We start from the raw sequence: 15,014 nt of genomic DNA on the forward strand, positions 1-15,014 counted from the left end.
TGATCTAAGAGTCCGCTCTACTTTGAATCATTTATCACGCATATATGTACATTAGTGATGCGCAGGTTGACACTTAAGCAACGGGTCGGGCTGTGTATTTTCAACCCGCAATTCCATCAAGGATCTGCTCGTTGATCCCTTAGTAATTATTTTTTTTTGCAATTTTAATATAATATGTCATACTAAATAAAGTGACGTCATTCCAGAGCCATCCATTCCTATGATCAAAAGGGAATAAAAGGCATTCTTATAAACGTTGATAATAGATTGAAAGAAAGCAGGCATTTCATATTATGCCAATTAGTGTTAATTACATAAATACCAACAGGGGCGACCGCAGGATTATATTATATATATATAGAGATATATATATTTTTTTAGGGGGATCAAATATTAAAATATCAAAAATCCATAGCTATTCACAAAAAATTTTAAAAATTAAATTTTTGAAAAAAAAATTCCAAAATCCCCAGTGAAAAAATTAAATTAAATTAAATTTACTGAAAATTAATTTGTTTGGGGGGAGGCTACAGCCCCTCCAGGTGCACCTCTTGCAGATACCCCTGACCACTGACGTTCCCCTTTTGACATTAATTATGAATTAGTCTCCAAAACAACTCAGATCTTTGTATTCATCTTGTTGTATTGGTGTATTGTAAACAATAGGCGAGAAAATAAAGCAACTTACTTATTCAGATCTTTTAAATACAGATTGTTATGTGTAAGAAAATTATTATCAGCTGATAGTAAACAGCATAGATAAGAATAATACAATCCCCCGCTTTATATTAGACTAAAAGAAACCAAAAATGAACGTGGTGAGTCTGATAATTATAGAGAATGTTTGGAAGAAGAGAAAAATAGCTTTCATGGCGTTTCGAGCAGCTTTGAGATTAAGAAAATAATCACAGCCCCCACACCGTATGTAGCAATGATTTACGCAGGAATTACTCCGATATCGATCCTCGATTTTACTCCGAACCCGTCAAGGACTTACACTTGTAACTCCCAACAAATCCTCGGATTTACGCTTTGTCCTCACAATTTTTCCCGGGAGAGGAGTCTCCCCTCTGCTAAGTCCCTGGTTAAAATGAAATGTATAGATTATTTAATAAGTCAAACAAACTCTTGCAAGTTCCTTTTTAAATGAGTATGTTTTTGTTCACTCCTAAAAAGATGCATTTAGGTATTATAATTGTTGAGAGACTGAACTCCTTCGGTCCAAGTCCATCCTCGTACTAAAAATTGACCAAGCAAAGAAGAAATAACATTTTGCTATAATAAAAAAATAAAAAAAGTTCAATTTCCACAAATTTCTTATTTTACCCATAACATTTTGCATTTTGAGTTAATTGAGAAAAGATCCGTATTCGTATAGTTATTTTTTGAGATGTCAGTAACTTTTTGATTTAAACCTCATCCTTTACCTAGTCTCCTTGAGCTACAAAAATAGTTTTTGTGTTTTGGGTGTAGAAAAAGATCTTATATGATCCCCCACCCAAAAAAAAAAAAAAAAAAAAATCTTTTAGCTTGACCAGTTTCAAAAGAAGCATCGAAGCATAATTTACACCTCCTAGTTTCAAGTGTCCGGGCACCCATTAAGGACACCGACTCAAACTCTATTTTATATACATATATACCAGCAAAGGGTTACCTGGCGTTATCGGGCCATGTAAATAGCAGGAAATCCCATTGACAATTATCAAAATAATGGAAAATTATTCAGAAAAGACTTCTATATAGTTACATATACTAATAAATGTAATATGAATGTTTCGTTGTTTCCGAGAAAGATCCTAATAATTATTTTACTATGATTATAACAATGTAGCGGAAAATTGTGTAAATTGTGCAACATGTTATATACCATGAAAAAATTGTCCAGATGAAAAGTCAATTTTCATTCTTGTCAAAAAATTGTCAAATCGAAATTCGTGAAGAAAATCACAAAAAAAAACTTTATTGCACTACATTTGCAAAACAATAGTTAATAAGATTATTTGGCAACACAGAGCAACCAATATTTTTAGGTTGCTTCCAAAAACAAAAAAGTTATGGAGAATAATGTTCTTGAAAAAATAATCCTCGATAATTGTTCCTTTTGCAAATATTCCAAAAATTATTAAGTAAAATGTTCTGGAATTTGAAAATACTTCATTATTAAGTAAAGATTAAAATGTTATGTATAAAAGGCATCGTTTAATGACATTTCCTCTTAAAAATTGTCGTTTGATAAAAAAAAATAAGGAGTCCAAAAATGATAAAAATTTAAACAAAATGAAAAAATATTCAGAAAACAATAGATATTTCAGTTAAACATCAATTTGTATGTGTCAAATTTATATGCAAACGAATTTGCGGACAAATTTCTGCAAACTTTATTTGACTTTTTTGGTTTTGCTTAAATTTAGAAAACGTTGTTATTCGTATAACTGTTTTTTGATACGCCCTCCTTGAACAGAAAAAAATGATTTTTGGGTTTAGCATAAGGATAATAATAAATATATATATATATATTTATATATATCGACACTCCTTGGCTTAGCCTGACCAGGTTCAAATGAGGTACCCTTGCAATATTCCAGCCTCCTAGGTTCAACGGTGTGGACACACAAACTTTATTTTATATATATACAGATACAGATTATCTTATGAAAAAAGTGCACATGACTTAACTGGCTGCCGGACTTTTAGTGTTTTGCTAGAATTTCATGTTCCAGGAGGAAAAATAAGATGAAGGACCTATCGCCAGATTTATAAGCTCCACAGGATTGTGTATTAATATGATAAATACTATTTGAATAAATAAAAAAATGAATCGCAAATTAATGAAAATCATATGGGTTATTTTGTGTTCTGATTGTTTTATTATCATAATTTCATTTGCTAAAAATACATGACCTATTGAAACTGGTCTAATTGAATATTTGCTGACAATAGTTGAGTAACCCAGTAAAAACTATCTAGCTCTGTTTTGGTTCTTTTACAGAAAGACAATAAAGAAATCAAGATAACAATAAACTTAGAGGCATATATATTTTTAATAATAATGTTTTAGCCTACGTTAACCTGAGTATATAAGAAATTACAAAAATTAACACCATCCAAGACAATAAAAATTCCATGTAGAAAAATGAAACAATAATTTATAAAATACCAATATTTACATCAAGCCTCGGTAGCGCAGTAGGCAGCGCGTCAGTCTCATAATCTGAAGGCCGTGAGTTCGAGCCTCACCCGGGGCAATTCTTTTTTTAACATTAAATATTTTTTAGGATTTTCTAACGACTCATCCGTCTTATATCGCTGTAGCAGTTTTATTCCGATATATTTTATGCCCTAATTGGGTGAATGAAATAAATAAATTTTCCATGATAATTCATTAACCGAGTACAAATTTAGTAAAGACCTATTGAAAACATTCGAAATATCAAAACTTAGCTTGGATTCAAAATAACAGTAAAGGGAGTTTACACCTTTACTGTATCGATCCCTTATTAAACCTTTCAAACACATTATACCTCTTGTACTTACAAGAAAAAAATAAAATCATACACTTATATAAGTATAGATATGTAGGTATGTTATTAAAACTTTTTAAGCCACAAAAAATACATTTTTTTCTATCTTCTCCTAGTTATTCTAATTTTATTCCACCTATATGTAAGAGGAGGTGTAAATAAAATCTTTCATTATTAGTTATAACAATCTCATTAAAATGAGAGTAACATAATAGGTAGGGTAAAATGACTTAGAAGTGAAGAAAAACACACAATTTAAAAAGTCAAAATAGATCTGTATCACAAGAGTTGTGAGTATATTATTATGGATGGGAGTTTTGGTGAGTGCAAGGAAAAGGCTGGAGAGAGACTTTTGGTATCACTAGAGTTGAGCAGTTTTTAATCAAAAAAAGAGAGCGAGGAGAAGACGAGACATATGTAATTAAGACTTTTATTAATATCAGCCTTCTGTTTATGATTTTTGGGGAGAAAATGAATTACGGCTAAAAAGAGAAGTCCCTTCTGCATTTAAAATAGCATTCGCGGAGGGAAAATATTCATATTTATAATTCATTTTTAAAAGAATTTACTCCAAAAATAAGGGAGAATTCTTCTTTCAGTAGGAGTTGTTAACAACGTTTTGAGTAATGATCTATTTAAAAATGAACAAAAAAAAAAAAACCACACTCACTAACCGTTTATTTATTTTATAATTGCTTAATTGTGTCTTTCCCATACAAAAAAAAACCCCATCAATAGTGCTGTATCGGTCCATATTCATTCGTTCCGATTCAGTCTATTCTTATAATCGGTATTTAGTACTGATTAAAAAATAATAAATAAAGTTGAATGATGTTACCAAGAACCAAACTTTTTTGGATCAATAAGCAGGACTGGACTGGACCGAGAATGAACTGAAAGGGATTGCAGTCTTCAGTCCTAAATAAGGATTAACACAACACTAGTTTTAGAGGGAGCCTTGGGTATTGCTGTGTCAGCCCTTAAATGGTCCAATAAAGGACCAACACTCTTGAGGACCGGTCCCAAGGACTGATAAGACTCAACTGGACCTATTTAATAAGGACTTACACATCCCTAGCCTCGGGGACAAGTGATGTGTAAGTCCCACTTTTGATTGGAATTCCGCACTGGGTAGAATTTCAAGTATATAGCTACACCGAACAAACATTTTTAAAAAACCATAAATAATAAAAAATGAACGACTTTTCTTCTAATAAATAGAAAGGGTATTTTAAGCAAATATATAAAAATTGTTTTTGAATAAAAAACGCCATTCAAGGATATATACAAAAAAAAAGTAAGTTAAAAAAGACCATAAACATTATATAATACATATTGACATTTTCTAAAAAAAAGTCCATTGGAAAAAGGAAAGGCACCACATTGATTTTCTAAAAAAAAAGATTTATTTTTTAATTTCAATTTAAAAAGTGAAATAATTAAATGGCTTCTTCCATATATATTTGCTCTAGGTCCTATTTACCCTAAAACTGGTCCTGCATATACCTATGTGTATTTAAGTAGATCAATTATTAGGATTATGATGTTTTACTGTGGAGATACAAGTGATGAAAAAGTGGACATTCAAAACAGAAGCTCATAAAAAATTTAGAAAAAGACTTTTAATAGTCAAATTAGAAAAAAATATAAGTATAAGTATGATCTTTGTTTCATGATTGTCTTATATAACATAGAAATTTTTTTTAATTCTTTTTCGTATGGCTTTAATATGAAAACCCAAATCTTCGCTACAAAAAATGTATAGACCTTTAAAATATAACATATTCATCAAATACAATAATTCTATACCATTTTTATTTTGACAAAAATGTATAGGTAGATTTATTTACTTTTTATCAAATTACGGAAAGATTAATAATCTTTAATAACACGCAACCTATCAACCAATTATGGTTTGTATTATTCAATTATCCTCATGAATTTCTTTATATAATATTACACTAACAAATGGAAAAATATTATAACTTAACTATTTAATAAACAATTATTTTATTATTAAAAAATCAGCTGCAATTCAAAAAAATATCAGAATTATTAAGTACTCAGTCAAGTATATAATTACTAATAAAAAAAGACATATCCATTACAAAATTATGGATTACTACACTACCTTATTTAGAATATACTATTTTTTATTATAAGATATAAGAGCTTCTATATAGAATACCAATAAAATGCTCCTATAAGTCGATGTAATAAAAATTAAATGTTTCAAAAACGATAAGGATATTACAGATGACTCCATACTTTCATTTTTTTTTTTTTTTTTTTTTTTTTTTTGTATAGGAAGCAAATTATCAATTATGAATAAGTCATCCATTAGCTCATAGTCTATAATTTCGATTTGAAACCAAGCTTCAACATAAGATGAGGAGGCATAAAAATTTATTCAAGAAAAATTGTCAGGATGACCATTTTTTAGTTTTCAAAATATAACTAACCTTTAAAAAAGAATGAGGGAGATTTAGGTTATGATACTAATCCTTTGTGAGTAAATTGAAAGATGATAATTAATGGAGGATCGAAGCATTGTGTTTAGGTTTGTTTTATTTTTTTATAAAAAGATGTTTCTTCTTAATTTTTTTAGATTTTATGATAAATCTCCAAAATACATTATAATAAATAATCTTATGATATTAGAGAGACACAATGCCATATTATATCGATGATTAGTTAATTAATATATATTTGAAGAAATAGAGAGTTTTCACAGATTACATTGATTACCTAATAAACCAAAAGCGATGCCATGTTGAAGGAAGAGGTAGGAGGAAAAATTCATTATACTGAAAGGTCTAAGCCAAGTCTCAAATCTAGATTTACAAATGCTTCAATATTTTCATCGTGTCTATTTGGAGTCATCCAAGAAAGAATAAGATATTTTAATATATCTAGTGAACAAATTGAGTTACTGTAGGAAATATATTCAATTTTACAGTTCCAATGGAAAGCAGGGGATCTGATGGGGATGTGCTTAAGAGTTCCTTCCCACCCCTCCCAAATGTAGAAATTTTTGTCGTTACCATCCAAAAATTAGAATCGCTTAGTAGGAAAATTTTCCATGGTGAAACGGGTCATTTGTTAATTTTAACTTTAATATTTATTAGGTCTCTTATAAAAAAAATTAAACCCTGTATAGAGTAATATGAAGATTACATTGTATTGACCTCTTAGTTAAGATTGAAATGATTGTAGAAAAATTTGCTGAAAAATCGTTTTAAATCAAATAAAAAGATAGCAAGACTTTCTTAACTATAAAGCCTTAACTTTCGATCCCCCTTCTCTTCTCAACTCATAGCTTTCGAGTCCAGATCGATTCGCAAGTCTTAGTTCTCGAGTTCAATTCAAGTCCCAAGTCTTCAAAATATAGACTCCAGTCCAAATCGAGTTCCCACCTCTGGTTGAAGGCATTAGTTCATACTATTTATTAAATAAAATGATCATCTTTCATCTATTGGCGTTAAAAATGACAAAAAATTCAAGACCTGTATGCAGAATATTACTTGATGCTTCAGAAAAACATTGATATTTTAATAAACTCAAATGAATAGATACGACATCTGTCTAGGTATGTAATTACTAAATCTCTATAATTAAATCTATTCCGGATGGATTAGAGATTAGAAAAGTGGAATAGTTAGATAAAAATATCATATAAATAATAACTAACTAATTGGCTACACGATGTTGTAAGTTACGGATATGCTGAAATTCACCTAATAAAGTGATTGATAGAGGGTAAACATTTAAGTCCATAGGTTTTTTATTCCTATTGTGACATACAAATACACAGTAAGGATTATAGTTCACCATTTTCCGTATAAAGAAACAAGGATTTGTATTCTTATAAATCCATTTGTTTGTTTATGCCTCCAAGATGAACGATTTTCATAATTATGACATAACAAGTAAACGCTCTATTAAAGCTTGAAATGATTGTGAGAAAATTTGTTGAAAAATGGATCGAAATCCAATAAAAAAAGATAACAACAAATATAATATTATTTTCGATGACTTAAAAAATGAGTAAAAATACCAGCTAGAGAAATACATATGAATCCATTATTTATAAGAAATGTATTTCGATTATCGATTACAAAATAAATTAACACATATTTATTATATGTATGTATGGATGAGCATACATAAATCAAGTAATATACAGTAACTGACAAATATGGCATCATGAATGAAGATTCCTATGAAAGGTTCTGAGTATATGTATGTATGTGAGTGAGACAAAGACATAAAATGATTTTAAAAAAGGATGCAAAACATGGAGACACATAAACAGGATATATACATTGACATTATCTATAAATCTGACTTTGGGTAGTAATTTTGGGCTTTCACATATTATGTAGTACGAATAACAGCTCAACAAAATATTTTGGTTTTTATTGCTAAATCATGAACAAAGTGGAAATTGCTTACAAAAATGGTTTCAACTACAAAAAATATAATTAAAGTTCTAGACCATTTGTTCAAAACAAAATCCACATTTTCAAATATTAATGCGTTACTTTCATAGAACAAAAAAAAGATTTTCAAATTAGAAAATGTTTTAGGTGTTTGATAAAAAAAATCAATCAAGACATGAGGCCAATTGTATAGCTCTTATTAAAGTATAAACATAAATGCAAAATGAATACGTACGTGTGATATAAAAAATAATAATTAATTATCATTAAGACAAAAAAGTTTCATTTGAAAGCGTATTGAGTTGAACAAACAATGTAATAAATTGGATTCATTTAATTAAAAAGAGGTAAATGACGGAATTCGAAGCCTCGTTTTCCCTTCGCAGCTAAATATACATATACAATATGATAAGCTCCAGGAGTAAAACAAATAACACCAGCCATTAGAAAAATAACGCCTTGATAGCCATTTAACTCGGGAAGGAAATAAGTAATGACTCCGACGATGATTAAACCTTGAATGGAAATAAATAATGTCATTGGAGAAAAGAAACAAATGTTGAGCGACTCACCTAGACCCACAATGAGTAGACAGAAGGAAGCGAGGACGATCTTCCAGTTATCACGGATTTTAGGATGATTCCACCAATACTGCGAACTGTTATAAAGTCCTCCAATGAGAGAGGTGCTATCCTGGGAAATCGTCTAAACAAACAAACAATAGGAGATCATCGAATAATGGATATTTACTATTACTTACATCATCCGGATTATATGACGTTGAGGACATTCGAATCTCTTTCGGAGCTATTGATGCTCCAGGCTCACTTTCCTCCTCCACTGGAGTAAGAGGACCATAGAGTCGTATCCTATCCATCGGAGATACCTCAAAGGCCTCATCGATCGTTCTGAAGTTTGACATTCGTCACGAGCAGCCCACAATTCTCCAGAAATGTGAAACAGCGAAAAAAAGGGTGTTAAAAAACGAAAGAGGTTCTGTTTAGTATTGTATATCGGGAGGTTTCAAATGTTCCGTGAATTCATTTACTGTATCTTTGTTGTTTTTTTAGAGTAGAAAAAGAAACCCATTAAATTTAGTAACTAGTTTAGTACTTCCAACGTTGTCAGCAAAAGTAGAGCTGACGGAAAGAATTTATAGCAAGGAGGCGCTGTAGTTTAACAAATTATATAGTTCCTTCAAAGTTCTTACGGCAATGAATACTTCGTTATGAATGGATTTACTTATGATGTATTGAATTCACTATAACACATATACATACCTCATTTAATTACCAACTATTCATTTATGCTAGGATTTTTTTTAAATTACTTATTTATTATAGGTTGATATATTTAGAACCATAGTCGTAGGAGATTCGACTTTTTTTAGAGGGGTCAACTTCAATTTTGTTCAAATTTAATTTTTAATACAATACAGATGTTGGACTTGGATTTTGTTAATATTTCATTTGATGTCGTTTTCATTTATCCCTTTTTTTTAACGGTAGTTTCTTAATAGGACATTTTTTGCTATGTATTTTATTTGTAAAAAACGTTTCGTATAACTAAAATCTACATTTCATTTATGCTCTTTTTCAAAGAATAAACACACCTTGATTGTCGAGTATTGTCTGCTCTTCATAATGGTAATTATCAATAAAAAAAAGTCCAAAATATATATAAAGGAATATTGAATTACTGAATTTCCCTTATCACAGGTATTGTAAATTCTTAATGAAATATTATTCATCTCATTTTTATTTGGTTGCAACTTGATCAAGTTATAAATCATTGTTATCAGTTAAAATTGTTTTATGCTTGTAATCATATATTTATGATTATTGTAATATATGTTATGGCTTATAAATTTTGGTAATCATTATTAGGAATTTCATGAAAAAATGAACCAACATTTAAATAATTTTTTGAAACCCCTTATATTTTAGTGATTTAGTTGAATTCCTAAATGAAAGTGGGAGTTTATGATTTTACTGAGGAACAGTATCAATTTCGTCAGACACAACTAGACGAAATATATTCGTCAATGAAAGTTTTTATCATTTACAGCGAGATGAAATATTTTTTTTTTTTTTCTGTTTTGTCTTACTAAACAAAATTTTCCTCTTTTTGATGGAATAAAAACGAAACGAAATGTAACAGAACGTGATGAATTGAAAAATTGGTGACAAAATTAAAACATGAGGTGCATAATAGTTCAATTTAGAATACATTATAACTTTCTTAAACGCCAATTTCCGAATTCATTCTTAATATTATTTTCTTTTGTTTTATATCTAAATAACAGATACATTACTAACGAGAATGGACATTCGGTAGAGCGCAAAACCTATGCCTAAATTATGTATTTTTTAAGTTCTTTGTTACCTTGGCCTCTCAAAATTTAATGGACACTTCAGGGGCGTCCGCAGGGGGTGACTGGAGGGACTGTAACCCCGACGCATATGCTCTTACTGTTACCCAAACTGCTACCATAAATAATCTTCGTACCATGTTTGATCAAAATCGATCTGTAACTTTTGGCGTAATCCTGGTGACTAAGAAGCATATTAACAAACAAACAGGGGCAAAAATATTACTCCCTGTTCAGCTTTCTTGGCCAAGGTAATTAGTAATTACTATATATATATCCTATTATAAATGTCAATATGGACTTTTTAATCATTATAATTGTTCATTATTTGAATTGTTTCTTCGAATAATTATCATTCATCATTAAGAAAGTGAGCTGAAAAAGTGGTAGGAAGTAATTAAATATTTATTTCATGGAATTTAAATACAAAATGTTAATTACTTTATTTTTACTATAATAAAATTGCTTAATAAGTAAAGTATGCAACTTTTTTTTCATTTATAAACTTATAAATTAAATCCTTGGATCTCTCAATGATAACATCATGAATTTCTTTGTTAATTCCATTCAATTCTGTAGCTTTGCTTGTTAATAACATAGCACTATAGACATAGCCATACAATTGTTGGGATTTCAACTCCTTCTTAAGTTGATTAAGATCCAAATTGAAAGAAGTAACATTGAGGTTGTGAAGAGTTCCAACAAGGGTTTCGTAATATTCATAGCGAAGTAAAAAATCAATTTGGGACTCAAATTTAGGGTCCAACGATGTATTGAACAAAATTTGCAAATCTGTTACAGCATTTGCATATCTAAAAAATAATCATTAATAGAAGTTACGTTAGTCAATTATAGACAGAGATGTGTGTCCTTACCTGGCATTTTCAAAGCTAGTAAATTTGACATCCTTGATGGTGTTTGCTTCTTCTTGAATATAAGACTTGTCCATAGCATTATTTTGAAAGAAAAAACATTCAACCGTCGGTCTTCCATGACACAAAACAGAAAATGGACTACTTGATGTTCTCGCTCGATGAAAAATTGAGTACAGAAATTCATTTTCAACCTTCTGGTCCACTTCTTTCTCTAAATATTTATCACCAATATACTTTAATGCTATATTAAATGTACTGTTCAATTCATTAATTGTCTGTTTCTTCATGGCTTCAGTAGTTGTGGGTTGGTAGGGTGTATCAATGATGAGCTTCAAGTTCTCTGAAATAGTATTCATGTCTTCCTCATTTGAGTTTAAGAAATACGCATAACTCGACGCATGAAGACGAGCAAGAGCCTTCAATGCGATCTTAAATTGTTGGAAATCAAAAAATGGACCACTGACTTTGTTGTAACATCCAATATCATCAAAAATTGCATATTCCATATCAGAAAAAATGACATCTGCAAAAGCCAATCGAAAGCTCTTCTTTTTGTCTTTCATATTTTTATCAATAAATTTTTGAATTTGCGTTCCTATGGAAGACTCAATATTTGTAGACTTAAATATAAAATCCCTACTAGAAGAAGTATCTACAGTGAGGTCACTATAGAAAAGAGCACTATCCTCCATCAATGTCTTCGCTTTAATGATCCAATTATAAGTCTTTTTTTTATCATTGACTTCAGCTTCTATTTTGGCATGATATTTAGGATGTTCCCCATTAAATTCAGAGGAAACGACACGAATTTCATCATTGGATTGAACATTTTCATAATGCTTAACTGCATTTTGAATCCATATGTCTGTAATTATAGTTTCAGAAACAGGTTTGAGAACACTCTGGCGCCGAATTTGAAACTCTCTTTTAGATGAAGGACTCTCAACCTGGAATCTGCTTGATTGCTTTTGTGGCATTTCTGATATGGTTTCAGACTCAATGAGAACAACGTTTAAACTGGTCGAGTCCAATGTTGAAGCATTTGGATGTAATTGATTTTTTAACTTTCTCCAGTGTGAATCCAACAATAACATATTTTCTTCTTTTTTGTACCATGTTTCAAGAAGATGTCGAACAAAACCATCACCAGGCTTATCTTCAATCTCATTAGTCCAACTTCTAATGGTAAAGACTGGCTTATCTGATGACATAAAATATTATTTTTTACAGGAAAATTATACTCATTTACTATTTTCTTACTCAATTTTGATGATGATTTAATGATTACATCACTTTTTGTTAATTCTGAGCCAGTTTTTTTCTCTAATATTTCTTCATCCTCAGAAGAGGATGACGAAGAGGATGACGAAGAAGATGACGAAGAGTAACTTTTATATCCTTCGTTTTTAATTTCAAATCCATTGTCATTTGAGTAAATGCGTTCTTCATGACATTCGTTTTCTATTCCGCATTCATCACCTAAAGTATTCTCAAATGCATCTTGAATGGCTTCCTCGTTTGACTTTAAATCCTTTATAACTTCTTGGGTGGATTCACTAGTAACGTGCTCAGAGAAGTCGTTCAACGTCCCATGGCTAAGGATAGAACTATTATTATTGTCATCATTCGCCAGATAATGATTCTTCAATTGAACTTCCCTGTTTTCCATCTCTATTTCCTCGTATTGATAAACCTTAATTGGTGTGCCAATAATTTCTTCTTCGTCTAAGAAATAATAATATATCGATTGAAAAAATGTAATAAATGCGTTCGGAAGGATTGTAACTTACCATGATTTCCATTTGAAACAATCTCCTGATCACTCATTATTAGTACGAGAAGCTTGAAAGTGATTTAAAAGTAAAGAAAATACATGACGATAAGAAAATTTTCTATTTATCTTTTATCTCAAATATTTGAATTTAAACATTTGCTTAAAATTGATAATTATTAATCTGTTAAAAGATTTAACTGATAAAATGAATGAACTTCTTTGGAATAGGGACTCGCAAACACAATCATACAGCTTGAACGACCCAATTACTGCTTCCCGTAAATTACATTTTAATTAATTTACCCATTATGTATATTATATATGTAGTGAAATAAATTACCTTATTTAGAAGAAAACTTGCCTCTTATAAAGTTAACTATCTAATTGATGAAAATTCCAGATTTACAAAAGACGATTTGGGATGCAAATAAAAACTACTTTAAAAAATTATAAAACCTAAGTATACTTCTTTCAAATAGTGTTTCAGGTTTGAGAGTCACTGCTCTTCAAGTATGTTTTTATCAAAGGAAGTCAAATTAATTAACGTGCTTATTTTTGAGAAAAATACTTCCTTTTTAGGTGATTCTTTAAGTTCGATTGATGTTATTTCTTATTTATTTCGCAGAAGATATTTTAAATCAAAGATTGAATCACCTTAATATATTAAAATACAAGTAAAATTAAATCTTTGGTACATTTTCATGTGATTATAATTACGAAAAAGGACAAAAAGTTACTAAATAATACCTATAGGCTGCTTTGTATAGATAACGTCAACTTGATATCTATGATTAATTATCTTATTGAATTATTATTTATTTAAGGAATGAAGTCATTCCTGATCTTCGTCTTCTCAGATATTAAAAAATCTCCAAAACTAATTTTTTTAACCTTTTTATATTGGTATTTTTTGCAAGAAACGTTCAGAGCCAATAAGAAAACGTATGCTGAAAAAAGTTTTATTCTGATTTTTTTTTTGTTTCACAAATAGCCAATTTATTTGTTGAAATTGAACTACAGGTTCAACAAATATGATTATTCGAAATATGGTGTACATAACCATTTTTTCTAAAATTGCCAAAATGAAGGACTCAGTTTTACTTTGAGCGAGACCTAGCGCAAATATAAGTGTGCATGCGGGATCCTTTTTTCAAATTAAAAAGATTTATTAAATCATCAAAAAAAATCTACTCTTTGCTTGGCTTCTAATTTTAATAATCAAGTGCAGAGCTGGACCAACTGATCCTAATGCCCCTCCTCCCTAAAACCGACCCTGACTCCATATCTTGAGAACTAATTATTGGATAGGAAAAAATATATATTTTAGGAGTTTGTAACTAAAAATTTTCGTGTATTCTAAATTTTATCTAATTTTTAGTTGTTGAGGTAAAACCCAGGGGCATCCGCAGGGGACTTGCTAGAGCGGCTGCCCCCCCCCACCCAAAAAAATGAAGGATTTTACTTTTTACTAGAATTTTTTTTTCTCAGGATGAAAAATTTTTACGCGAAATCAGGGGTAAAAAATTAATTTTTTCTGAATATCTATGGATTTTTAAAACTTTTCTCCGAAAAATTAAAATATTTGAAATTTTATTTCAAAAATTTAATATATGTGATTTTTTAATTTCGAAATTTTTTTTCCAAAAAATTAAAATATTCGAAATTTTTTTCCAAAAAATTTAATTATGTGGTGAACATTGGTGGATTCGAGAAATGTTTTTGGAAAAAATTTAATTTTTAGTAAATAGCTATGGATTTTTTTTCAATAAAATTCCAAAAACCAAGTTCCCCCAAAAAAAAAAGAAAATATATATATATAATCCGGCATACCCTTCCGACACCTTTCGGCCTTTGATGGGGAATGATCCAAATATAAAATATCATCAATTTATCGTTAATAATAATTAAAATGACTGATATTGCAATTAAATATGGCTTAATGAGAAGTTAACTATAATTATTAATAAATAATTTATAACATCATTTGGGGAGGTTTAACTCCAAAAACTATAATCTGAATTTTTATATACC

At 29.7% G+C, this 15,014-nt stretch overlaps 2 protein-coding genes and 1 non-coding gene across 3 annotated transcripts; 1 reads left to right on the top strand and 2 right to left on the bottom strand.

Annotated features, from left to right (window-relative positions):
• The first annotated feature begins 3,172 nt into the window (after positions 1 to 3,172).
• Positions 3,173 to 3,245, top strand: TRNAM-CAU (transfer RNA methionine (anticodon CAU)). Its single transcript has one exon. It is a non-coding gene; the product is annotated as a tRNA-Met (tRNA).
• Positions 3,246 to 7,600: 4,355 nt separating this feature from the next.
• On the bottom strand, positions 7,601 to 9,008 carry LOC121128231 (transmembrane protein 134). Its single transcript, XM_040723804.2, has 3 exons — positions 8,724 to 9,008; positions 8,536 to 8,668; positions 7,601 to 8,478 (listed from the first exon to the last, which is right to left on the bottom strand). Exons 1-3 carry the CDS (start codon positions 8,883 to 8,885, stop codon positions 8,297 to 8,299), a joined length of 477 nt encoding a protein of 158 aa, XP_040579738.1. The 5' UTR covers positions 8,886 to 9,008; the 3' UTR covers positions 7,601 to 8,296.
• A 1,710-nt stretch (positions 9,009 to 10,718) lies between these two features.
• Positions 10,719 to 13,721, bottom strand: LOC121128385 (uncharacterized). The gene is made up of 5 exons (XM_071893116.1): positions 13,324 to 13,721; positions 13,000 to 13,252; positions 12,470 to 12,934; positions 11,210 to 12,410; positions 10,719 to 11,146 (listed from the first exon to the last, which is right to left on the bottom strand). Exons 2-5 carry the CDS (start codon positions 13,034 to 13,036, stop codon positions 10,801 to 10,803), a joined length of 2,049 nt encoding a protein of 682 aa, XP_071749217.1. The 5' UTR covers positions 13,037 to 13,252; positions 13,324 to 13,721; the 3' UTR covers positions 10,719 to 10,800.
• Positions 13,722 to 15,014: the final 1,293 nt, after the last annotated feature.

Source organism: Lepeophtheirus salmonis, chromosome 13 (genome assembly GCF_016086655.4).
Source record: "Lepeophtheirus salmonis chromosome 13, UVic_Lsal_1.4, whole genome shotgun sequence".
In the NCBI taxonomy this organism is placed as follows: Eukaryota; Metazoa; Arthropoda; class Copepoda; order Siphonostomatoida; family Caligidae; genus Lepeophtheirus; species Lepeophtheirus salmonis.